The sequence below is a fragment of the Pogoniulus pusillus genome, chromosome 6, assembly GCF_015220805.1.
Source record: "Pogoniulus pusillus isolate bPogPus1 chromosome 6, bPogPus1.pri, whole genome shotgun sequence".
Lineage (NCBI taxonomy): Eukaryota > Metazoa > Chordata > Aves > Piciformes > Lybiidae > Pogoniulus > Pogoniulus pusillus.
This window is the reverse complement of record NC_087269.1, coordinates 4,251,827-4,278,974: the sequence shown is the minus strand read 5'-3', so window position 1 is coordinate 4,278,974 and position 27,148 is coordinate 4,251,827. Positions and strand designations below refer to the sequence as shown.

Below are 27,148 nucleotides of genomic sequence, written 5' to 3'. Positions count from 1 at the left end.
CCCTTTATCAGGTTCCATTTTTATTGAATGCTTTCTGCAACTGCAGATTACAACCTCGCTTCAGGTTGCACGAATCGAGTTAAGCCATGATAAATCAATACTTTCCAAATCCCAAATCCTAGTGGGAAGGGGTTAGGCAGTGGTTGATTTCCGTAGTGAGAGAAATTACAACAGTTTAACAGTCACTCATAAAAGCAGTATGGTGCAAGAGGCTCTTTGGTGCCAAAAACACTGTCAGTGACGCATTTGTGAACACTACTGAGTAGAAAGCAATCCAAAGGACAACTCTTCCTTGCAGTGCTCTAAAACATTAAAGGACACTGGAGACTCCCATTACCTCCAGCAGTCTGCGAAGAAGTATCACCATTAAGGAAAAGCTGTATAAAAATCAATGACAAAAGCCTTAAAAATGAGAAAGTATATCTTATCTTTCATCCTGAAACACAGTCAGGTACGGCCCAGCTCTACAGCAGGCATATTGAATAATCAGATTTAAGGTGATCTACACATCGAGACCTGAAAGATCACTGCCTTAATCTTACACCCATACAGATGGGCATTTATGTGGCAATGTACTTGCATCATCTAAATCTTCAGTAGTGCCTTAAGAACAGAACTGCTTACCTACCAACATGCACCCAGAATGCAGTTATGTCAAACACTTAGAATGATGCAGAAACCCCAGATTTCAAGTGAGGTCTAAGAGACCCTAAAGTACCTTCCAATTCACATAGCTACCAATCTGTGAAGTTGTTTCTTTTAAACCACCCAATGTAACAAAAATGCAGAGTTGTTTGTGGTTTTTGTTTTCCAAACCACAATGTATAGGCCGATCCTCGCATAGATATACACATATATACAACATGTATAGAAAAACAAGAGTTGTGGAGACCAGATTCCTAACAGGAGTGGAAAAACACTGAGTATACCAGGAAGGAGAAACACAGATAAAGGGCTAGCTCTGTCATCACAAGCACTTATGGTTCCACACTTCAGTCATTATTGCATGCACGAGGTGCCCAGAGTTCCAAGTATCTCTGGGTACAGTTAAGCCAACCAACTAAATCTCTCTTCCAGTATATATCTCACTTTCAACCTGATCCAAAAGTCAAGGTACTATTTAGCATGTCAAGTAGAAGAGGAGGAAAAGAAAACCACCTCATGCCATTTGCTACAGCATTAAGTGTCATTATATGCACAGCTTGCCTAGGTTTAACAAAACTTCAAGTTTCCATTTCAAAATCTGCTCTGACCTGCAACACCTGCACGACAAGAAACAGGGAAAATAAACTACGTGGCTTCTCATACACTCATTTAGAGCTATTGCCTCTAAAATCAAACATTCTGTTTCTTTCAAAATGCAGGTTTGCTTCATTGAACTACCACTGCAAATCCTACTGCTGTTTTAGGTTGTGCCTGCCTCTGTATTTGGGTGTAAGGCTGAAACACCTGCACCCTCTAGCTGTCACGGGTAAGACACAGTACGTGTATCTACCTTACATTCATTTTCAACTTCAAATTTATTGAGGCAGTTTATATCAATGTATCCATAAAATAATTCAGAAATAACCCAAGTATACCATTTAAACATCTTCATGATTTATCCATTTACACACTCAGTACACAAACAACCCAGCCTCTGTACAGGTTCATCACATGCAAACCACCCATAAAGACAAAAAACTTTAATTAAAAATAAGTCACAACTCAGTGTACTGTTTCAACTGCATCTCCATTTACCAAATGGCACATTGAATAGTCTCTAAAATAAGATGTTTTTAACAATCTTGTTAAAAAATTCTTGGGCAAAATATTTCTAGACTTAAAAAACATCAAGATTTTCCAAAACACTCAAGATACTATACAACTTATAATAACCTTGAAATAGGTTTACAAGGTCGTTAACTAATGTATTTACATACCAAATAATGTAAAGCAAACCCAAAATTTTTTGTATTTCTAAATGACAAAAAAAGGTGATGCATTAAAAGATTTATGAAATTAAAATTAAGGCTCTTTGTTATAGTTCTTTGTGTAACTTTACATAATTGCCAACTTTGGAAATGTCAGTCTTGCACATTCTTGTCAACCTACTGCATTTAAAGCAGCAGAGTAGATTAAGTATTACTTTGAATAATTACATTGCTACTTCTAGGTTTGAGCATGCTTTTGAAACACTGCAATTATGAAATATTTACAATGTGTAGCCTTCAAACTTGATGTAAAAGCACAAGTATGGCTGTCTGATTGCAATACAAACAACATACTTGCAAAAAACCTTTTTGTTTTGTTTTTTTTTTCACTTCTCAAAATTAAAACACAAAATTCCTACAGTCTTAAGAAGCAAATCACCTCTGAAAAGTTTCAGTGTGTGCCTGAACGTGGACAGTAAAAGTCAGGTGAAGTTCCTCAGACAGTACTGTTTTCCACTGTAGACCAAACTACTCTTTGTATCAGTTTTCTTTAGCATGTAGAAAAATTAAACTTTTTTTTTTTTCATTTAAAAAAATTATTCCAAGACCTAGAGATACTTTCTCAGCTACACCCACAGGTTCCTTGAAAGGCAAATACTGTCTAGCAGGGTTGGACTGATTGGTCCACAGTTTCTTTCAGGATGTGTGTTCAACTAAAAGCAACTGGCTGTTGTTCAAGGTCATTTTTCTCTTAAAAAGCACAGTGATATAAAACACCGAGGACAGACCAAAAAAAAAAACCAAAAAGAAAATGGAATGGTAACCTCAGGATCAAATTAATTCGCCATTTCTCCTACTATATCAAAATTTGTAGTCAGAATTGTCTTTATTGACTTTATTTTGAATTTTTGTACACAAAGAAAAACATGTTCATATCCATCATGAACAAAAACTTAAAAAGGCAGAACTAGAAGACATTTGTGTCCTTCACCAAAGCAAAGCTGTGCTAAAGGTTCCAAACATTTCCATTTTTAAAATAAATATTTTCTTTTTTTTTTTTTTTCCTCCTCTCTCCTCTCCATTGTCTACATTCCAGTCTTCAGAATGTCACTGGAAACTGCAGCCTATCATGAAATACACACTTTTAAAACAGAGTCCCAGCTCACTGTGTTTGGTAGCTTGCCATACCATATCCAGCTTGGTTAGGTATTACAGGAGCACCTTGTCCCTGGGCAGGTTGAGCACCAAATCCACCCATCCAGGCGGCAGATGGAGATTGGCTTAAAAAGAAACAGGATGGTTAGAGAAACAAAATGGGGAAGAGATGAGGAAAAAAAAAAACAATCATGCAAGCTAGTCAAGTTATTTACAGGACAAAGACTTAAAAAAAAAAGGCAAAACCAAAAGAGAACATAAAAACATACTTCCTACATTACTATTCAGACCAAAAGAGAACAATCTCTTTTTGTTTTTAATGATTAATTCAGATTAAAGTGCTACAACATCTGGTTCTTGAAAACATCCTAGAGCTTTTTAAGAACAAAGGAGAAAAAAAGCCCCACAAACCTCAGGTACTAGTAGCATGGGACAACCGCCTCCAAAGGCAGGTACATACGCAGGTGGCTGTACGTCAACATCAGTGATGCAGAAATGCACAAAATTCCCCAAGGCCTGATTGGCATGAATACCAGTGATAGGTTTATCAGGGCTTAATATGTTTAATTGGCAAGAGATAATGAAGAACTACGTAAACAAAGAAGTGATTTTAAAAGTATGTTAAAAGAAAAAGCTGTGAAGAGTTCAGTTCTTGAAGAGATCAAGTATTAAAAGCCCACCCACATTCTGAAACTGCCCCAGTTAAGATGTCCAGGATGTATTTCTCTCTGGAGTTAGAAACCTTTTAGGCAAATACCTGGACTCAGACTCTCCAATATTCATCACCTCAAGTCAGAAGCCAGAAAATTTCTTTATACCACCCAAAACTCTACCACAGAAGCAGGTTTTTGTGTCTTCAGCTTCCAAACACCCATACACAAAATGTGTGCTGGAGTACAAGGCAGAGTGATTCGTCTCATTATTTGGTCCATGGAAATTATTAAACAAAGTTTTAAGCACATAGGAGTCCACCTAAGGCTTGAAACCTTGTACAATATCCTTGCACCAAATGAGCCTGAAACTCAAAACATTCCTGGAATATTCTTTAAAAAAAGAAGAAAAAAATAATTCAATCCAATTACTTACTCTACTCCAAAACCCTGTTGATTCCATGCCTGGCCATACATTCCATATGATGGTACTTGCCACCCATTAGCCATATACTGCCCATACTGTTGTGGATTTCCGTATACCTGGCTCCATTGCCCCCACTGACTGTAATCCACCTAAGGAGAGAATAATACATGAATTATGTTCCTTCTGTGCTGCTGAAAGCAAAAACTTCAGCTACATCAGTCACAGGGCTAAAATAAGCAATAATGAGATCAGAAAAGCAAGACATCACCGTGACTTAATTAGATCTTCGTACTGAAAACTGTGTTTGCGTGTGCTGAAACACCAGAGAACATTTGGTTGGGGAGTCACCTAGTCTGAAATAGCAATAATCAGAATTACTTCCAAGTTTCTCCCTATCTTGAATCACATCCAGAAAATAGAAACACGTTTTTCATCAAAATCCTTAGTCCAACAACTGGAACATAACTGAGACAGAACACGGAATTTCATAAGAACTCTACCACAAAACTCATCTGTTATAACTGGAAAGGCATTACAGGCATGTACACTATTGTAACACAATGAAAAGTTTCAAGTGCAATTACCTGTTGGAAGTTTTTAGTCATATCAGGGGATTCTTTACCCCAATAACACTTAACAACATGTCCTTCAATTGTGGTTCCATTAACTGAAACAATAGCATGAGCCGCACTTTCGTGGGTTGAAAATCTAAAAAAGGTAAGAACAAACTAATGTTATGCTTGAGAGTACTTCCTCCTCATGGTAAAAATCAGAGGCTCCATACATACAGCAAATCCAGAGCATAACATCTGCTTTCACAGATACTCAGCTTCTCAGTGAAAAGCCTGGTGGCCCCTTATAAAAGTTTTCCATTTTCCAATGAATATATGGTGACATCTTTTAACGTATCCAGTGACATTGCAAGGTGAAACATCGGCACATGAACAACATCAGATCTTGTTTTCATCTCTCCATACCTTACAAATGAATAACCTTTTTCTGGGAACACTCTTATTTCCATAATCTGTCCAAATGGTGAAAAAGTCTGTCTCATAAGCTGATCTATAAAATACAACAGTTTTGAATTAGTAACCATCTTTGTGTCCAAAAAACCCTTCCAGAATAAAAAAGAGCAGTAAATCCAAAGCTGATCTATAAAATACAACAGTTTTGAATTAGTAACCATCTTTGTGTCCAAAAACCCCTTCCAGAATAAAAAAGAGCAGTAAATCCAAATCCTACCTGTTAGCCCCGATGCAATTCCTCCACAGTACACAGTACAGTTTTTTGGACTTGACTGATTTACTACATCTTCAAATCTCAATTGTTTTGTGTTGTCTATAAAGAAAGAAGGCTTTTTTAAGCAGTAGGTCAATGGTAAGCAGAGTCCCAGAAGATACTTACCTTATACACAGGTATGATTAGACATTTAACAAACACATTCAATGTTCTACGATAGAACAGTAATGTTACATTGATAAAACAAAATAATCTACACCTTAAGATCTGGAAGTGAAGCTAGACAGGTAATTAAAGCGACATGATTTTGGCTACACTGTGTTTTATTCCTGCCCTGAAGTGCAAGGGAGCAAACAGCACAGTATGGCATGAAGATCTTACTTTCTTGTGTACTTTTGGGGGCTGGTGGTTTCCGCGTTGCCCAGTTAGTTCTGATTTGACGGCCTCCCAACCACTGGCCTCCCATGTGTACAATAGCATTTTCTGCATCCTAGAGAGACCAAAATAACACTTTCAGAAAGGATATACAAGCCTACTTCTAAGAAAAATTTGATTGTTGTTGAATTCTGTTGACAAAACCAGTAACAGTACTAAAAAGTATATGAAATTCTGGACAACCAAAGCAAGCAGACAAAAATGAAGTAACTTGAAACTAATCAGTGACAGAGAAGCCACTCACAAGTGATCTGTTAAAACCTTCCTCTAGCCTGCCTTGTTTACACACAAGTTAGAAGCCAACTGCAGTCATAGAATCGTAGAATGGGCTGGGCCAGAAGGGACCTCTAGAGGTCATCTAGTGCATGTCCCCTGCAGTAAGCAGGGACATCCCCACTAGACCAGTCATATATATATACTACCTTTACAGAACCAGCAGCTGTATTAGACTATCTGAAAGCTGCCCAAAAAAAGCACAAAGGCCATAGAGATGTTAGACTAAATTACTCCAGATAATACATCATGTTTAGGTAGGCTGAGTGATAGTTTCTTAGAAACTGTAACACTGAAATAGACTGAGCATGCAAATTCCTTTTTATTTATCATTGGCACAATCCTCTGTCTCTTCTGCCCTCTGGAGGCATAATACCGTGAGCATTAACTGCTTTGTAAGTTCTCTAGGTTATTACAGTCCTTAGGAACACAAACAAGAGTTCTTGGCCCACATCGTTTCTTATCTTGAGAAGACAATCTTTAAGTTCACACTGTAAGCAGAAATACCTAGAGTAAGCAAGGGGTAAGTTGGCTAATATTTGCAAGAAACAATTTTTCCTTAATTCTCAACAAGAAGTAAACTAGAGCTAATAGTACTCATGTTTGAAATACTTTTCCAGAGCAGAAAGCTGAAAACAGAAAATACCAAGCACAAGAAACAAGAACATAGGGGTCAAGTTAAAGGTGAGCAGCTAGCACTGTTCTGCCTCACGCTGAGGGTTCCCAGCTACAAGACTTGCCTCAAACTCACCACTCATGACCTTGACTCAAATTTCTAATTACACACTGTTCATTTTGAAGACAATAAATAAATACAAAGAAATCATGAGACAACCAATAATAAGAAAAAAAACCTTAAAAGACAAAACTCAAACCATGAGACAATAAAATCTCCCAATTCACTAAATCATCCTTGCTCCCAAAATATAATTAAGTTACAAACTGACTAGGAAAGGAAGCTAGCTCTAACGAATCCTGCTGCCAGTCTACCAGCTTAGGAACGTTATGCCATGACACCACACGTGCAGCTGCTGTTTGAATGAACAATACAGACCTAAGATTTACAAACAATTGTTAGTATCACATTTAAAATCCATCCATTAATTTTGTAGAATGAATACAAACTTTAAGCTGGAGTCTTTATGACTCAGCCTTAAAAGAATCCTGTAAGTTGCATTCCATATGTCTAACATTTCCCCTACGATCACAGATAGCAAACACAACCATATTATCAGGGAAGAGGGGCAGAAGGAAACAAGACATTTATTCCTCCTGTCTATCACAGATGAAATACCTGTAAAAGAAGTCAACCCCAAGTGGAAAAATAAACGAAATCAATTGCAGTATCTTATGGTATTTGCAAACAGGAAGGAATCAGTAGAGAAAGTTGGAATTTAGGTTCAGCTCCACGTAATTGTTACAGAAGGCAGAAAATAAAGAGTCTTAACATGTAGGACTTCAGATAACTCCACCATACTTGTATGCCTACATCTTGTAACTCTGCCTGTGCTTCCTATACAGAGTATTTAAGGAAAACGGTTCCATGTCTCCATGTTGTCCTAAATGTTCTCAGAAACACATACAATTTTCTAAATGATCTTCACAGATCTCTTATGCTCCCAAGCATTTAACTTCCAAATTCCCAAGATGTGTTGAGTCAATAATGGTATCGCTATAAATGGTAAGGCATAGTACTGTTTTTATCAGTCATTTTTATACTGATTAAATGCTACAAATATATCTGTATCAGAAAGGGTTCCAGTCACTCATTGGAAACATTTCTTCTCATGCATGCATGACCTTACCCATTATGTAACACCACCCAACATCAAATCAAGACCCTTTGGCCTTTGCAACACGTGTAAGCAAAACGCTTTGTAAGTACAGAACCCATTCTTAGCTCCAAATTGATTACCCACTACAAAGAACCATCTCAGATTTCAAAACTCAAGCAAAGGCCCAACTAGGAGCTTTGCTCAAGCAAATAAATCCAGCCACACTACAGCATAAGACACACCTGGCTGCATTAGGTCCCAGAAAGACTGAGCTTTGGTATGAACCTGAATCTGGCAAACACCAAATAGTGCTGACTGGTGTCACACTGACTTCTTCAGACTGGAGGTTCCAGGACACCATTCTGCAGGGGCTCCTATCTTCAGACAGGAAACTGTGCTGGGCCTGCTGCAATGCTGCAGCTGAGAGACACAAAGTACTACTGATCACACCAGAACCCAACTCACTGTAGGAAAGATGGATCCAAAGACCAAGCTGAGCTATCCTAACCCAGCCAAACCAGCTTCTTTCACAATATTCTCACCACATCATTGTCATCTGAAGCATTTCAACCCCTGACCATAAATAAGGGATAGTTTTTGACTGAAATGATTTTGTCCCATGCAAGCACATTTATTTCCCCAGGGAAAGTCTGATACATGGTAGGCAAAACCAGAAATGGAAACCAGGCAATTATTTTAACTCTACCTTGCAATTACTCACCAGTTTGTTATAAAAAGATACAAAACCATAGCCTTTTGACTTTCCAGTTGCCATATCTTTAACTACCCGTGCATCCCTGTGAAAAGAAGCACAGCTATATGAGGGCAATATAAATCACCTGCAAAATAAAAACTAAAAGGAACCACACACACTGTATTGTGAGCATAATTTTTTCTTATAAATTCAGTTAGCCCTAAAACTACAGTCATTCCTGACCTCTCCCTATTGCTTCTTCACCTGTTAGAAAAAAGCAGTAGGACAAAAAAAAATAACATGTAATAAACATGCAACCTATCCACATAACCTATACTGGCTAAAACTAGAAGGTTCAGATTTGAAGTATAAGAGAAACAAAGTTGCCTTTTCTAATATTCTATTGGCTAGGGTCCTCTAAGGTTTACTGTTCTATAAATTACTGCAACAATTCTATCTAATTTACCATGCATTTTCTAAATAGTTAAATGTCTTCTGCCTAGTGATACAAAATATATGAAATATTAAAAAATCGAAAAAGAGGAAAAAATAGGAATTAAAAGGCATACATGGCCTGTTAACAGATTTCTTTATTTTTCTTGGTCAATTCTCTACCATCATTTTGGAGTTTGGGTAGCTGTAAATTTTGAAAAATTGACATTTTCAGAAATTTAAGAAAGGAGAATAAAACTAACAACAATGCTAAGCACACCAGTACGAAAACAACAAATTTACACAGAAATTTTAGTGAGTAAGTTAAAATGATTGGAAATATAGAACTGCACTGAATATAGAATGTTAAAATGTAAATACTAAAATATGTATATATAAATAATGTATAATAAGAATAAATAGAAATGAGAAAAAATCTACAACTGAGTTCCAGTGTGCACAGTTCCTTGCAGTTAGCCTTCAAGATCCTGTCCATTCTTATGAGCAATTCTGCAAAATAACCAGAATGCTATTACTTTTAATTGTGACTTGGACTTTAGAAAAACTGCAGGTCTCAGGTATAAATATAGATTGAGAAACAGAAACCTGAATTATTCTCTTTAAATCGATTTTTAAAACAGTACTACTTACCACATTAAGAGACAAAAAGCAAAGTAAACAAAACAGCAGAGGTAAGAAATCAGATTTATGATTCATTTAAAAATATGAGTACAGAACAAAAGAAAAATAAGAATATTTTTTTTCTTAGAAATATATTCCTGTAAATCAGTACAAAAACCTTCATGTGCAACTTTGAAAGATTTTTATAAATATGAACTGATAGAACATTAACAGACTTTATTTTTTGGACATACAACCTTTAGCACTCATAAGGATTCTTGCAATGTTAAATGGTGATTTAGTACCACCTGAATTATCTTTGAGAAGTTAAAAGAAACATTCTCTTAACTGGCAGAAATGTGCACATGTTGCAAATTCATCCTTCATTTAAGTATTAGAATCTTAATTCATCCCCAAAAGTAGATTTAATCAATCTCATAAGCACCAGCTTTTTCCCAAAACAAATCACAAGTCATTCAACTAACGCTTCAGAAAAATCAAATTCCAATTGCCCAGTTTTCTATACTGCCTAGGAAACAGTATGAATGCACAGAAAACACAGGATGCAACATAAACCCCCTTGTCAAGTCACTACTCCCTGTACACATTCTGAACAACAAAGTCACGCTTAGTAACAGTAATTAAATTGTAATAAAAAGTTGAAGGACATTAGCATGTAAATGAGGTTAAAAGCACATTGCTTTCAGCAAAACCAGAGCACAATTACATTACTGCATTTACAACCACAACAGATACTGAGATCAACCAACCACCCCCTTGTTAGAGCCCACCCAAAAGAAATTCACGTCAGAAAAAAAATACCTAAAACAGCAAGAAATAACATTTCAACTCAGAAACAAGTATTCACTGGCACATTTTCTAACTGATATTGGGAATGTTTATTATGATACTTACGATATTTTACCAAAAGGAGCAAATGCTGACTTGATGTCTTCTGTTGTTATTTCTGGACTTAAATCCCCAACGAACACATGGAAGTGATCTGCAAATAAATAATTTACTAATCAAATATTTAACTGCTATCTAAAATTTCAACTCCTGAGATAAGTGATGCTCTGCACACAGCACTGAGAACCAGGTAGGCCCGAGGATTCCATTTGATGAGCAGCAGCAATTTAATCTGTCCACTCCAGTTTCCCCAGTGGTAAAGCAGGAACAGAAGAATTAGTTTACAAAACTTCTATTAAACACAAGATGGGAAGGAGAAAAGTTACATCGAGATGCATTTATAAAACAAATCATTACCACGTTGTGAAGTATTTTTGCAGAAGTATTACTGTGGCATTACTTTACTTACTGGATGTATCTTTTTTCTGGCTACTTGGTGTTGTTGCCCAGTTTACTTTGACCTCCTGAAAATAAGTATAAGATTTAGTATAAATCCACAAAACGTTCACATTTTGTAAGTTCATTCAAGGGTGGGTTATAACTGTCAATGTTTAGGAATCATTCAACATAAAAACACTCTGGTAATTAGAACATCACAGACAACACATTTCCTAAACAAGGCTTACTTTTGTAAAATCAGTATTTAAAACCAAAAACATTCTATCAATACTTAACCTTGGCAAGCATCTTTAACAAAATGCATGTCCCACAGTTAATTTATTAACATTCTTCTACAAATCTACATATAACTTAAATCTAAGATGACAAAGCAAGCAACTTACCTTTCCCAAAATTTTTCTCCCATTCATAGCAGCTAATGCAGCAGCTGCATCTCTGTGTTCATAAAATTCCACAAAGCAATAAGGGTCATTGCTTGTATGCTGCAAAACAGAAAATCCAACAGAAGAGTTGACCCTTCTGCTATCGGGTTGCTGAGAAGAAAATCCAGGAAAATATATTACTTACAGCTAGAAACTTTAAGAATTATTTGCATCAGATTTATGAAATTGCCTTTGATATTATACTTCAAATGCAAGAATTCAGATGGCCTTTTTATTAAAGGTTTAACAATTTGTGAAGTATAGCTTATTCTGTAGGAGGGCTCAGTGCTTTAAGTTCACTGAGCTAAAACAAACTCAACTACCTGAAAGAGGATATGCAGACTGCAGGGAACAGGGGGGGAACGGTGAAGAATGGAGAGAAGCACAAAAATGGTCTTCTGCCTCACATATATATATATATGTACACTCAAAGCCTGAAGGGTTTGTTCTCTGGGTATGCCCTCACCAGTGTTCTCTCTTCCTACTTAAGAAATCCTTCCTTCTATTTACCTGAAAAAATCATGTGCAGGCAGCAATTTAGAAGCAGCATATTCTCAGTCTGAAGTGGAAAACTATATACCAAGCAACTGGGTGTAAGAGTTTCCCAAAACAGTTTGAGGGGGGAAAAGCTAATCCTGGATTGTTCCTCAGTTACATCTTCGATATAAGCTGGTTTTGTAGGGTGGCCTATCAAATAATCTTTAAAAATACTAGCAAAGCTCACTGAAGTATTACATGTACCAGAATATCAGGTGCAAAGAACTTAAAAGTTTCCAGGGAAAGCTGATTAAGTGGAAAAGATGATTCAAATGTCAACTTTAACACTGGATTTATCTTCCTAAAAGATGTCATGAGTCTAAGAACTAGGCTTTCACACCAAAACATCTACATTAACTACTCTGCATGTACATGAACTAAAATGTGGTGAGCATTAATATTCAACTAAAAAACTGTCTCTTGCATGGATAGGAAAAGGTCTAGCACATAAAAGCTGCTTTGATATCATTACTTTTCACATCAACCTCCCCCAACTTTAGGTAGAATGTAATACAGGTTAGGACAGGGTTTTTATCAGTTTTATTACTTAAAATCTATACATGCTTTTATGGACAGGGAAATTCCAATTCTACCCCATAAAACTGCATTGTACACCTTCAGACTTGGTTCTGTCTACACTCGAAAAAGGAAAGCTATCAAGATCTAAACAGCTAAACTGATTGCAAGGCTTTCATATGCCTACAATTATGAAGTAGTCTGAAGTCATCCTTCTAAACATTGTCAATATTGTTTCTAACTGATGCAAAACGAACAGATGAGAGAAAATACACCTGAGATCATAAAGAGTTTAAGTAACATCGCCTGAGACACTCCAAAACAGTAACTCCCTGTACTGCTTTCCTGCTGCAAAGAAAACAAAATTTGGGAAACCTATCCAAGGCTACAGCAGATTTAGTGCAATTCATGCTTCAGCTGAAGTACAAGTTCTACTTTTAGATTGTGTAGAGGTCCTCTTTAGCTGTTTGAGCTTGTCTGATCCTGAGGAGAGCCTTTTTTTGCAGAAGCCCAGATCTTTAGCTGTTCAAGACACCCATGAATGCTGGTGATATCATCCCAAGTATCATACACCCCAAATAAACACTAGAGACCTCTACATGCTTGATACATTCATGTTACATTCTCTGCAAATGAAAAGGAGAGTGAACAAACAGTTCATACACCTGACTAAATTAGGGGGGGGGACAGAAAAGTCTTGAAAGCATTCAGGTACAGACTTGACTGATGGTATTAACAACAATGGACAGGTAAGAACCACTTAAATGTAATTCAGTGCCTCTGGAAAGTTTGCAACACAGCAATTAGAAGAATGGACAGGTACTTTGACATTAAAAGCACTGGCTGTAGCTGCAGGCCAGTTCCAGTCTAGAATCCAACCTGCACTTGCTGACTGCTCGGTGACAGGTGCTAAGGTCAGCCCAGTGCATTCACCTCTGTATGACTGAATATAGCTGCAAGTAGCTTTTTGTTTATCTACTTATTCCATAGTCTCGCTTGTTATTCCTATGATTATGTAAAATATTAACACCACAAATCTGAACCAAGATAAAATGAGTATTGGAATCTCTCGTCTGGTTCTTAAGAAATCAGTCTAACGCTAACATCTACCAGCCAAAGGCTGTAGCAGCAGTACCTGTGCGTAACAATCAAAACTGTTTAGAACAACAACTGCACTCTGATATTCTTCTGGTTACTAATCTTTCCCTAACAAATTTAAGAGCTCTCCCATATTTTCCCTTTACACTAAGAAGTTTTAACTAACAATTTCCCATGTGGTACTTCATTAAGACAAGGATGAGTGATTAAGTAAGCAACAGGTGGATAATAAACACCTAAAAACCAAAAAAGTGCCATGTGATAGGCTGAAAGAGAGGAGTGTTCCTAAAGAAATCTAGTGGCAAGACTCACCTTTTATTAACAATCCTACCAATAATGTGACTGTACTCAGAATATCTGTAAATATAATTCAGTATGACGCAGAAGTAGTAAAAAGTAGGAAGAGCATACAGAAAACCAGAGTTGAAGACCCCGTGATGAAACGTAGAAAAATTTCAACTATTCTGCTCAAAGTTTATCAGTTCTAAATGCAGAAGCAAGGAAAAATACTAGAAACAAGGAGTTGCCTATGATGTGTCAAAGAAGCTCACAGAAACAGCTATAAACCCTTAATGTATCAAAGCACACAACAGAGAGAACAAAGCATTAGTACTTACCAAGACTTTGCACAAAAGACCTTCTCTGGAATACTACAGAAATTTTATCACTTTGTTTCAAGAACAGAATCATTTTAAGAACAGACATGTGCAGAGGAGTTATTTGCACTGACACAGAAGAGGACCAGTGAAGCACTTTTTAAGTTTCATCCATAGTGAAGAAGCATTTATTTAAGGGGGCAAAGAATTACTGAGGGTCATGTTGAAATAAAGTGAAAAATGCATGAAATAGCCACGAATAACACTTGAGAGGGCAAGGTTACTCATCATCAGAACAGCTTGGTTCTGAGCAGAGGGGGTAACAATTCTTTAAACAAAGTGGAATCTTGTCATCAGCTGATAAAAGGTATGCCAGGGGAGCAGGCAAAAGTAGAGGACTGCACACAACAATGGTTCTCATCTGCAAAGAGTTATCCCTAAACCAAACATAATCAATGTAAAACCTCACTACCAGTAATGCCAAAAGAAGCCTCCAATTCCATTTCTTTTGCACATCTTTATCCCAATTTACATTACACTCACTACTCCCCTGAATGTGAAAAGCCTTACCTCTGTTATCATTTTACAGCTTTTGCATGGTCCAATCTGGCTGAATAACTGAAGTATAAGAACTTCAGTCACGTCTCTGGAGAGGTTTCCTACATAGCTACACAAAGAAACAGAAAAACCAACATTTTAAACCAGGATTTTTCATTTTTTTCCAAATGAGGTGGTTACAATTTCCAAGTTTTACATGATCATAAAGAACTTTCTTTAAATAACCCAAGTATCTTAAAGGCAGCATTTACAAATTATTTCATGATGTAGTTTTAATGCAGCATTCACACGGTTCCCAAATTACCAAGTTGGCCACACAACTGAGAACATGAAGCTTGATTCAAGCATAAAACTGGACACTGACATTCAGTGTCAATCACCTCTTTAGAAGAGAAATGTCAAAGGCAGGAAGAAGCATTTCTCTAGAACTTTGGGTAGAACAAGGAATGCACTGGGTAAAGATGTTTTAAGTTCAACTTCCTAAGCACCTAATCAAGAGTACTTCTGATTTTGGGTAGGAATCCACATCTAACCCCCCTGTTAGCTCACCAGTAGTTCTCAAACAAATTGTGCTGCCTTCCAAGAGACCAATTCAATCTTTCTGTCTTCCTAAAAATCTGGAAAACCAGTCTACTCAGCAATTCAAGATAACTTCTGCAGCATTATGTCACAAGAATGCTCCACACAGCGCCAATCTCAACAGCTACCACCTCTGTAAAACTCCCCCAAATTTGAGTGTTATTTTAGTAACACACATGTTTCCTGATTTTTTGTACTTATTCCTGAATAAAATAAAAATCAGGAATAAGTAAAAAAAAAAAAAACTACTTATAAAACCATAGTAGTAACTCCAAGTTTTGAAATACCTATCAAGTTTACATAGCCCCAGATTTACCCAGATGGTCACAAATCCAATAGCAGAGTTATAGAGCTACTTCTGCTACACTTTGCACTCACAAGAAACAAAACCAGGCTACAGAAATGGCTGAAAAAGTCATGCACATAAAACTGAATTCCTAGAAGTGACTAATTTGTAATCAAATTGTAAACAAAGAGATCAGTTAAGAGAGGCTTGTCACAGCTACAGAACTCAGAAGTCATCAGCACAGGGGCATTCATCATATTTACAAGCCAGCCTGTCAAGACAAAGTATTCAAATGCAATCAATAACAGGAGCAAAAGTTTTGTGCTGAAACAAATAACATTTTGTTCCTTTTACTCTGATCTATTTCAGAATATCATAACAAAGCAAATTAAATACAGTCTAAGCTGTTAATGCACTACAGTGACCATAAACGTGGCATTTCTTAGGCTTTTAAGTATATCCTGTTAAGTGCACACTTCTTTTTCTTGACAGGCATCTCTTTAAAAACTCTGAACAAATTCTGTTTGACAACTGAGTTTTCATCCAGCCTCAGCAACACCAAAATGGACATTACTTGTTTTCACGTGAACACCATGCAGCGCATCAACAGATTTCTATGTTGTTAATCTTTCAGTGACTGAAACAGTTCTGCACTTTCTCACTCAGGACTCAAATGCTACATAGAAGCCACGGAGAATTTCTTCTGTATCACATCATCTGAATAGAGAAAGAGCCATGATAAGCCCTCACGTACTCGCTATTTTCTTACTCGGTATGTACAAATTAACAGAAGCTACACTTGCTTCATAACAACACAGGCTGCAGATCAGTGAAGTAAGTTAAAAACTGCAGAATTGTGTTAGATCCTTGACAGGACAAACTGCCTATTGCATTCATCTTTCAATTCTGTTCTGAAATACAGCAGTTAAACATTTATCCACACTTTCCTTCTGAAACCTTCACTAAATTTTTGTTAATCATTCACCAAGATTAAATTGTAAATTGCCAATAGTTTTAAAGGGTAATATTAACCTTTGCAGATACTACTAAAATCAGATGGAAAATATCATTGCCAGTAGAAGTTCCCTCAGAAAAGTGTCAGTACTGCTGGGAACTTATTACTAGTACTTGTTTCCTTTGCATGTTGTGGAACACTATTAACACCATGCCCTAACAGCATACCGAGATTAGGGCCTGCACAGCAGCAGTGACATGAAATGAAGTCCCATTAAAGTTACTGCTACTGAAAAATGAGCTATAGTAAGGAGTACAGTTAGCAGTACAGAAAAACCAAAATCTCAGTCTCTCCCATGCAATATTAATGTGCTTTTGGAAATGCAACAACTCTGAAAAACAATATGAAGAATTCCTCTTGATCTCATTTAAAAAGAAAAAAGTCATTGCTTATTAGTCTACTGAATTGAGATAATTTACACCAACTGCTAGGAGAGACACTAGGTGGTTTTCCAATACCACTATGTCTCTGTCAGGATGGTTGAGTGAGAACCCTGCATCACAAACCTGAGCTATCAAACAGGTTGCCTCTTCATAGAAAAGTCAGTGTAATTCTGAACCAGCTGACTGCCGGATTCAAGTGGCATGTGAAGTCCTAATGGCCCAATAATTCTCCACATGTATACACTGCCTTGATGTTTAATCTTACCAGAGTCAGAAGAAAATATCTTTCACAAGTTGCTAACACTCTGAAACTTGAGTAATACACATGCTAAGAATACTTCATAATAGAAAGTTCATGGAGCAAGAACAACATCCATAGAGACCTGAACTTCTTTAACTGCTTGTAAAATATGGGAATATAAACTTGTACAAATCTGCAACAATACACCAAATGGTAAGCTTTGATGGTTACTTTCATGCCCTTAAGTAGGTTGCAGTACAGTTAAAGACGACTTAAAAACCTTATAGAAGAAAACATCTTCAGTGTACAACACTCGAATACTACATCACCAAGGAAAGAAATAGATTCAACACATTAGACACAGAGACCTTTCTGGAAACACAAAACTTCCCTTAGTTGATGCTAATCACCCAACACAATGCCAGCCTATACTGGTGCTCCCCATTTCCCCCTTTCTAACTCAATTTACACATGGTATAATGTAACTTTCCATTCTACTTTATGAAACCAAAATAAGCAGAACGGCACCTAAAGAAAACCTACGGCTTTTAACAAGCCATTGTATGACATTTTTGGTTTGTTACATTCTAGAGGAGCTTTTATTCAAACTTGTTGAAAATTACAAAACCCCACAGAGAAGCACCACTTACAATACTTGTATACACTGTTGTCTTGCTTAATGTGACAGGACAGCAAAAGTGGTGGCTTTTTGCATACAGGTAACAGTATTTGTTCCCCCTACAAGTCTGAATAACTTAAATATCAATTAGTAAGCACATTAAAAAGCCACATGTATCTCTATCCATGTAAATCTATCTCCTGGTATAAATTTCAATATATTACACCTTTGAATGGTGCTGACAACACAACGAACAGCAAACTGCACTTGAAATCCCTAGTTCTTGTATATTATCCAAAGAATAAAAGAGGCAAATAATGAGTTTTAGAATTGAACTACTTGGCTTGAACAGAAAAAAACATCTTCTTGAGAAGGTAAATGGCATCCTGGCCTGGATCAGCAATAGTGTGGCCAGCAGGACCAGCAATAGTGTGGCCAGCAGGACCAGGGAAGTCCTTCTGCCCTGTACTCAGCACTGGTTAGGCCACACCTTGAGTACCATGTCTAGTTCTGGGCTCCTCAATTCAAGAGAGATGTTGAGGTGCTGGAAGGTGCCCAGAGAAGGGCACTGAGGTTGGTAAGTAGGCTGGAGCACAGCCCGGTTATGAGGCTGAGTGAGCTGGGGGTGTGCAGCCTGCAGAAGAGGAGGCTCAGGGCAGACCTCATTGCTGTCTATAGCTACCTGAAGGGAGGCTGTAGCCAGGTGGGGTTGGTCTCTTCTGCCAGGGACCCAGGGACAGAACAAGAGGACACAGCCTCAAGCTGTGCCAGGACAAGTTCAGGCTGGATGCTAGGAAGAAACTCTTCCCAGCAAGAGTGACTGGCATTGGAATGGGCTGCCCGGGGAGATTGTGGAGTCCCCATCCCTGGAAGTGTTTAAGAGGAGACTGAATGAGGCACTTAGTGCCATGGGTTAGTTGATTAGAAGGGTTAGGTGATAGCTTGGGCTTGATGATCCTAGAGATCTTTTCCAACCTGGTTAATTTTGTGATTCTGTGAATTAGGTTTTTATTGTGCCCTACACAGGCAGAAAATAAAGGGATATTTACAGCCACTACTTCTAGATCCATGAAACTCCCCTATATACTACTTGGAGGAAAGATAGCAAATATGTTTTCACACTCACAGACAACACACAAGAAACAGCAGATTTTGCATTTAAATGAAGACAATATGATAAGCAGTAAGGTAACTGATGTGGTGAAAAGCCCACAGAAATTGTAGCAGCATCTCTGCCTAGTACTAGTGAGCTACTGGAAATAAAATGATGCCAAGAAAAATCCACTCTGTAGACTCCACTAGCAGACAATATTCCTCTGCAAGAGAGCTGCAAGGAAGTAGAAGAGAATCCAGCTGCTGATTCAGTTACAAATTCCATGGCACCAAGAGCATAACAGAACAAAGCTAATGATACAACAACTTTTAGGTATTCAGTGACTGCTCATTAGGTTTTTTTAAAAACCATACAAATTTGGATCTCAGTGACAGCTGATAACATTGGCTTCCACTCTCATTAGAGTTGAGCTTCCACTTTCAAAGCAGAAAGAAGACTTTCATACGGCTTGTGATGGGAAGGAGACCTGGCAGAAACTCAGAAAACAGTTTTTGAGTAGTGTGTAAATAAAAAAAAGAGACCACAGCTCGTTTTACAACCAGCTAAAAAATGACACATTGTGACTCTTCCATATCACATTTCACTTGAGGACTGTTGCAAGTCCTACAAAGAGTCTACCTTTTCTCACGTTTCCAAATTGTTTAGAGCACTAAGGAAAAGAATTTGGCAGAAAATGTTGAATGTTATTATTCAGATTTCTATACAGACCTACTACTTATGAAATATGAGAAATGAAATTACAAATGCTGTAGATTTTCTATATTAAGCCTCAGAAAATATTTCAAATTCTTAGAGGTTCATGACTGAAAACAACCTAGCAGCCCTGTAAGTGCTGCAAATGGAAACAATTATTATTCCTAAGATATTTAGGGTGGACATAAATATTTAAGTGAACAGTGAAAGGATTTTCCTTTTTAGAATTAAAAAACCTGCTTGCAAGTATTAAAAAAAAAATCCTTTCTAGCCTAAAAGTTTAGTTTTTTCTATCTGGGAAGAATAAATTAAATACTCAAGACATTTATAAAACACCACTTAAAACTAGCAACCAACTGCTTATGCACGTGGTCAAGTGGCTACTGAAACAAACTGTTCTTCACCTACTTTCCCCAACCCTGTAAAAAACAAACAAACAAACAAAACCAAGGAGTTCAACTCACAATATTATTAGCTGTTCTTGGGAGCCAGTGAGTTTCATTTATCAGAACTGCTCTACAGAAGAAGTATCCCCCAGGATAATACTCTTTAAAACACAACTCCCAGTCCTAATTGTAAAGGTATTTCAGATAAAAGTAGGGACAAGAGTGAGATGTTAGAAATGCTAGAGCAGAACTCTGTTCTATGATGAAATTAATCAAATAATTACAAGAAAGTTTACCCACATGACTGTAGTTACTACAAAGCTATTAGGAAATGAATGTATATGTTGTTTATTAGTTTGACAAATTAAACAGAGCATCATGTGTGCAATAAAACACCTTGGGCAGCTGTAGAGAAGCTGTTTCAGTCAGTACCTACACCTCTTGTCAGTACCTATGGATGCACTAGTGAAAAGAACTCACTTCTGTGTAGTAGCAACATTTGTTAGCAATAAGAGAGCCCCTGAAAACTCGCTCTAGGTGCAAGACAGCCCCTGAAAACTCGCTCTAGGTGCAAGAGAGCCCCTGAAAACTCGCTCTAGGTGCAAGAGAGCCCCTGAAAACTCGCTCTAGGTGCAAGAGAGCCCCTGAAAACTCGCTCTAGGTGCAAGAGAGCCCCTGAAAACTCGCTCTAGGTGCAAGAGAGCCCCTGAAAACTCGCTCTAGGTGCAAGAGAGCCCCTGAAAACTCGCTCTAGGTGCAAGAGAGCCCCTGAAAACTCGCTCTAGGTGCAAGAGAGCCCCTGAAAACTCGCTCTAGGTGCAAGAGAGCCCCTGAAAACTTGCTCTAGGTGCAAAGCATGTATTTTTAAAAAAGAGGAGCCAATCAGAAAAGGAGGAATCCTGTAAATAAACCGAAGTAAAACACTGTGTTAACTTTGCCCTTTTCCCTCCTCTCATTCTAAAGCAACACTCTGAAAATTCTATCCACTCTCAGGGCCAAGTAAACTCAGATCATTTCAGCAGTCAACAAAAAAAGCATTCAAGATATGCTTATTTAAAGTATGCATCTCAGGGAACAAGTACTAAGTTAAGTACTTATACTACATCACAAACAAGCTAAAAGAACTTGCAGGCACAGGAAGGAGAAAAACACAAACTGCCTGGAAAAGCTTTAAATGCCAAGTCATCATTTTGGTAGTAGAAACAAAACTCACGAGATACATTACTTTGTTTCAGTAGTTTCTCTAAAGTGCCCTTCAACCCAAATTACCTTTGAAAGCCTTCCTGAAGGCTACCGTCCCCAAACCTAAAGAGACAAGGATTTCATCTGCACTGTCTTGAGCGGTGTTTCTCATAGGGGCAGCCTGAACCTTGAGATTGCCTTTCTTATATGGACGGCTTGAATCTTGAATTGTTTATACAGCACCTAACATCCTTTGGCAACTGGAAACTGAAAATCTATCCGCTAGTTGTAATAATCCCAAACAGAATTACGTGCTCTCAACCATACATACATACATACTACTCCTTCCCCCCTAAGTCAACAGGACAAAGAAAGCCCATCAAAACAATACTACAGAGTTGAACTCAACATCAGGAAAGAAAGCTCAAACGTATGTTTTAAATCAGAAAGCAGATGACAGCCACCAAGTGATTAAACACTGCCTAGAAAGACACGGCCAACGTATAGTCATTTTTTTTCCCAGGGCCCAAAAGGCTGTTACTGAACCACACGGTAAAATACTGGAGGGAAAAGCAATTTCTCCTCTCTGCCCGCTATAGAGTCTTGGTTTACGGCGTTTCCCATTTCACCCACCGCAGGCAGAACACAAAGAACTTTTCTACCGCCGGGACCGCTGCGAAGGGGACCCGAGGACGGCCGACCCGACCCGTTCCCCTTGGCGCCGGCCCCGGGAGAGGCTTGTGCCCGCAGGCCGGGCAGCGCGGCTGCCTCTGACCTACACGACACCCCCCTCCGCCCCCAGCAGTGGGGGTCTGGATACAGACCTACTTAAAGCCCGAATCCCCTTGCCGCCACGACGGCGGCAGCTCCGGTTTCCCCCCGAATTGGCGCAACGCAAGCCGTCTCCGCTGCTGGCAGCTACGCTTTCCCGTGCTGCCCGGTCTCCTCTCCCCTCTCTGCGCTCCTCGGCCGACACCCGCTTCCCCTCCACACGGCCAGCTCCGGACCCCGCTCCCCATCCCTCCCGCACACGGTCTGCCCTACGCCACACTTGGCTCCTCTCCTGCCCGCCACCTCCTCCCGCTCTCCCGGGACCCTCTCGCCCTCCGCGCCCCCCTGGCCCCGCTTCCCCCACCCCCATCGCGGCCCGGCCACGCACGCCTGCGGGAGCGCATCCCGCTCCCCGCCTCGCCTTGCCGCCCGCCCAGCCCTCGCCGCCTCAGGGCCACTGAGGCTCACTCCACCCCCAAAGCATCTGCACCGCCGCGGCCCCGCGGCAACCCCGCGGCCCCCTCCCCACTTACAGGGTCCTGGGCTGCCCGTCGTCTTCCATAATGGTGAGTGAGTGCCGCTCTCAGCTGCACCCGGGGGCAGCGCCGGAGGGGGGCTCCGCTGCGCAGGGAGGCGAAGGGAAGGTGAGGGTGAGGGCCCCGGCTCCCCCCGCTCCGTCTCGTCCCCTCGCCAGGTCCCGACACCGCAGCCCGAACAGCGGAGGGAAGAAGCACCACAAAATGGCCGCCGCCACCAGACACTCAGGAAGCCGCGCTCCGCGCAGCCGCGCCCCGCCGGCCCGCTACCCTTTCGGACCGGATCCTCCCGCCCGGGCCCCGCCGCCGCGCCGCGGAGCGCTGTGGGGATCGTAGGCACCCACCGGGACGGGGCGGAGGGACGGAGAGCAGAGAGCACCGCCCTTCTGGGTGCTGTAGTCTTCCGGCCGCGCACCCCGACGCGGCCCAGCGGGAGCTGGGCGGGGAGGAACTACCACTCCCAGCATGCCGGGCGGGAGCGGGGCGGGCAGCGCGGCGCGGATTGGCTGCCGGCAGCCCGGGAAGGTTCGCCGCTGTGCGCCGCCGCCTCCCGCCAGTGCCGGGCCGAGCGCAGCGGGGTCCTGCTGCAGCTGCAGGCGCGGGCCTGTCCCCTTGAGTGCCGCCAGCGTCGGCCTCCAGCAAGAGCTGGAAGAAGCCTGTGCTGAGTTGTAGGCCGCTGTGGGTTTCGTTGGGGAGGGGCAGTGATGGCCGAAGTCGGCGCTGAATGAGGAATAAAGCGAGACGGTACCCCTCAGCAGGTCGCCCTGCAAATACCGGTTGCACCCCCTTATGCCTGCCTGAGGGGCATCTGATTTGTACGTCTTCACCAGCACTGCCAGGTCACCACTAGGCTATGTCCCTAAGTGCTACATCTACACATCTTTGGAATCATAGAATCATAGAATGGTTTAGGTTGGAAGGGATCTCAAAGGTCATCCAGTTCCAACACCACCACCACCCCCTGCCATAGGCAGGGACACCTCCCACTAGAACAGGTCTCTCAAGGCCCCATTCAATCTGGCCTTGAACACCTCCAGGGAGGGACCATCCACAGCCTCCTTGGGTGATGGATCTCCCTGAGGTGGAGGCTCCACACTGCCCTAGGCAGCCTGTTCCAACACCTGGCCACTCTTTCAGTAAATACATCTTTCATGACGTCCTCTGAAGCAACTTGACTCCACTTCTTCTCACCCTATCACTTGTTACTTGGGAGAAGAGGCTGACCCCTGCCTTGCCCCAGCCTCCTTCCAGGGAGCTGTAGAGAGTGAGAAGGTCCCTTTGTGTGGCTGTTTGAGTTAAGATTTCTAGCTCAGACACAAAAAAAAATGGGAACAGAGAAACTTAGAAGTGGAAGCTCTGAGTGGAGAAGTGAACATTCCAGGGATAGGCCTTGTAATAGCAACAATGGATAGGTTAATATCACAGTATCACACTATCACAGTATCATCAGGGTTGGAAGAGACCTCAGAGATCATCAAGTCCAACCCTTTACCACAGAGCTCAAGGCCAGACCATGGCACCAAGTGCCACGTCCAGTCCTGCCTTGAACAGCTCCAGGTAGGGCGACTCCACCACCTCCCCGGGCAGCCCATTCCAGTGCCCAATGACTCTCTCAGTGAAGAACTTTCTCCTCACCTCCAGCCTAAATCTCCCCTGGTGCAGCCTGAGGCTGTGTCCTCTTGTTCTGGCGCTGGCCACCTGAGAGAAGAGAGCAACCTCCTCCTGGCCACAACCACCCCTCAGGTAGTTGTAGACAGCAATAAGGTCTCCCCTGAGCCTCCTCTTCTCCAGGCTAACCAATCCCAGCTCCCTCAGCCTCTCCTCATAGGGCTGTGCTCAAGGAGCATCGAGAGCTTTATGTCTGGAAGCACAGCTTGGACTTTCCTCTTGCTGCTTCTGCTGCATCCACTGCTATCTTCCTCCACCGCTGTTTTCGCTGCTGCTGCTGCTTTGCTGCTGCTTGACCCCTTCCCCATCTTCCTTAGGGTTATTGTATTTCTGTAGTAGTTTATTCTTTTTATACTGTTATATGTAGTTCAAACTGTACAAAGCTACAATTTCATTTTTTCTCAGACTTTCCAAAATTCTGAGCAGTGCTGCAGGCTGGGGACTGAGTGGCGGGAGAGCAGCCAGGCAGAAAGGGACCTGAGGGTGCTGGTAAATAGTAGGTTGAACATAAGCCAGCAGTGTGCCCAGGTGGCCAGGAGAGCCAATGGCATCCTGGCCTGCATCAGGAACAGTGTGGCCAGTAGGACAAGGGAGGTTATTCTGCCCCTGTACTCAGCACTGGTCAGGTACTGTGTCCAGTTCTGGTCCCATCAATTCAAGACAGATGTTAAGGTACTGGAACATGTCCAGAGAAGGGCAACAAAGCTGGTGAGGGGGCTGGAGCACAGCCCTGTGAGAGGAGGCTGAGGGAGCTGGGGGTGTGCAGCCTGAAAAAGAGAAGGCTCAGGGCAGAGCTCATTGCTGTCTATGACTACCTGAAGGGAGGTTGTAGCCAGGTGGGGTTGGTCTCTTCTGCCAGGCAAGCAGCAATAGAAGAATGGGGACACACTCTGAAGTTGTGGCAGGGGAGGTCTAGGCTGGATGTTAGGAGGAAGTTCTTCACAGAGAGTGATTGGCATTGGAATGGGCTGGCCAGAGAGGTGGTGGAGTCACTGTCCCTGGAGGTGTTCAAGAAAAGCCTGGATGAGGCACTTAGTGCCATGGTCTAGTTGACTGGCTAGGGCTGGGTGCTAGGTTGGACTGGATGATCTTGGAGGTCTCTTCCAACCTGGCTGATTCTATGATTCTATGATTCTATGACACTTTACTGGGGGAGGGACCCACTCTAACCCACCACACCTCGGCCTCCTTTTGTCTAGGCTAAACAACCCCAGTTCCCTCAGCTGCTCCTCAGACTTGTGCTCTAGACCCTGCACCAGCTCTTCCTGGGACACACTCCAGCACCTCAAATGGAACCCAGTATTCCAGGTGTGGCCTCACCAGTGCTGAGTACAGGGGAACAATCATTCTCCTAGTCCTGCTGGCCATACTCCTTGTGTTACTGCATGTTGCCCTCAGAAGCAAAGTCCATGATTACATACCCTGCATGCACACTACCAACAACAGAGCCTGCCTGCCTTCAGGCACCACAGTGTGCAAATACTTTCAGTTGTAAAGATCATCATGGTTACGAGATGTGCAATGCTTAAGGGGCTCACCAAGAGCAAAGACTATGGCTGAACAGGGCTGTCCATCTCATTCAGTTCTACAAATACCATAATGAGGTGTTCCAGAGGAAACATACTCTAAGAGCACCATTATACAGGATCATTAAACCAACAGAATAAAGCACTATTAATTAGCACTTAGAACTCCAAAGAGAGGGGGTACCACAAAGCAGAACTCAGTGCCAGCAACTGGGACTCAGGGCAAATGACAATGGAGTGGTGGTGATGTCTCAGAGTAGTTTTGAAGGAAAAAGCCTTGTGCATTTGTCAGTGATTTCAGCAGAGGCATCAAGCAATAGTTTCTGGAAGTTCTTTTCCTGGAAGTGCTCTCTTTTTAACATCAAACATAAAACTCCTTGCTAACATCTTGCTTTGAAAATAGTAGTGATTAAAAATAAAAAGGTTTAACAGAGGAATTTTTATGGTAGTTTTTCTTTAGCCAATGAGAATCACAGAATCACAGAATGTTAGAGGTTGGAAGGGACTTCAAAAGAAGACCTCGAAAGGCACCTCATCTAGTCCATCACCACCACCCCCTTGCCAAAGCTGGATCACCTATACCAGATAGAAGTTAAGTGAGGAATTGTCAGTGAGGACAGAGATCAGAATAGCTCTGCATGGGCAGAGTACAAATATCCTCACATGCAGTTACTGCAGAATAATCACAACACTCTTACCCTGGAAGAAATTCCATTTGTGTGCATATTGAATGTTCAAGTAGTCTAAAATACTCTCCCTCTTCCAAAATAGTCACACCGTGGAGCACACTGCCTATATTCTTACCAAAACAGCTATTTTCATGCCTGCTGCTCACACAGTAATGTTTCCCTATCTTTAACTTTAACAGGCAAGACTGTTGCCAGGCATGTATTTCTGGAACAAGCTATTTTAGCTGGTGGATGTGGATATAGGTGGCTTAAGTTAACTTTTTGACACGTGTTAAAATCTCAGAAAGTCACCTACATAAAAACCACAGAAGGTTGACTACCGAAAGAATTGCTGGAATTCTCTGGCCGTGGGTTGGGAATAGCCAAAGATCTGCATGTAAAGACTCTGCATATCCAGGAGGGATCAAAATGATGTGTTTTTTTTTTTGTCAGAGATTGCCACTGGGAACTTCAGTGGAAGGAGGCAGGAACAACAGGGAGAGAGGTGATGGCTACTGGTGGTGTGGATAAACAGCAGCAGTGTATTGCTTTCAAGTGGCCTGCGCTGTGCCCTCCATAGACCTAAGTCTGTGACCTGATATCAAACACATTCCTACAGTGTAGGCAAGATTGACTTCTGATGCAAAGCATCCAAGTGTAAGGTTCTGCACCTGGGTCAGTACAATCCCAAGCACAGCTCCAGGCTGGATGGCGAGTGGCTGAGAGCAGCCCTGAGGACAAGGACCTGGGGGTCTGGGGTGATGAAAAGCTCAACATGAGCCTGCAGTGTGAGTGCAGCCCAGACAGCAACCCTGTGCTGGGCTGCAGCAAG

At 41.1% G+C, this 27,148-nt stretch overlaps 1 protein-coding gene across 4 annotated transcripts; it reads right to left on the bottom strand.

Annotated features, from left to right (window-relative positions):
• Positions 1-22,744, bottom strand: TIAL1 (TIA1 cytotoxic granule associated RNA binding protein like 1). 4 transcript variants are annotated; one of them, XM_064144264.1, is made up of 13 exons: positions 22,452-22,744; positions 14,662-14,758; positions 11,306-11,455; positions 10,933-10,987; positions 10,530-10,617; positions 8,589-8,664; positions 5,766-5,874; positions 5,388-5,483; positions 5,123-5,207; positions 4,730-4,853; positions 4,155-4,294; positions 3,480-3,584; positions 3,104-3,193 (listed from the first exon to the last, which is right to left on the bottom strand). In XM_064144264.1, exons 1-12 carry the CDS (start codon positions 22,478-22,480, stop codon positions 3,488-3,490), a joined length of 1,146 nt encoding a protein of 381 aa, XP_064000334.1. In that variant the 5' UTR covers positions 22,481-22,744; the 3' UTR covers positions 3,104-3,193; positions 3,480-3,487. The 4 variants fall into 4 exon arrangements, with proteins under 4 accessions (XP_064000333.1, XP_064000335.1, XP_064000336.1 ...); XM_064144263.1 differs by lacking the exon at positions 3,480-3,584 and having other exon boundaries at positions 1-3,193; positions 22,452-22,733; XM_064144265.1 differs by lacking the exon at positions 3,480-3,584 and having other exon boundaries at positions 1-3,193; positions 11,306-11,404; positions 22,452-22,730.
• Between the last annotated feature and the right edge of the window lie 4,404 nt (positions 22,745-27,148).

Coding starts and splice junctions, on each gene's coding strand:
- TIAL1 (XM_064144263.1), bottom strand. CDS start 22,480: ATGGAAGACGACGGGCAGCCCAGGACCCT. Junction 14,759..22,451: donor GACGGGCAGCCCAGGACCCT/GTAAGTGGGGAG, acceptor TTCTTTGTGTAG/CTATGTAGGAAACCTCTCCA. Junction 10,618..10,932: donor CCAGAAAAAAGATACATCCA/GTAAGTAAAGTA, acceptor ATTTATTTGCAG/ATCACTTCCATGTGTTCGTT.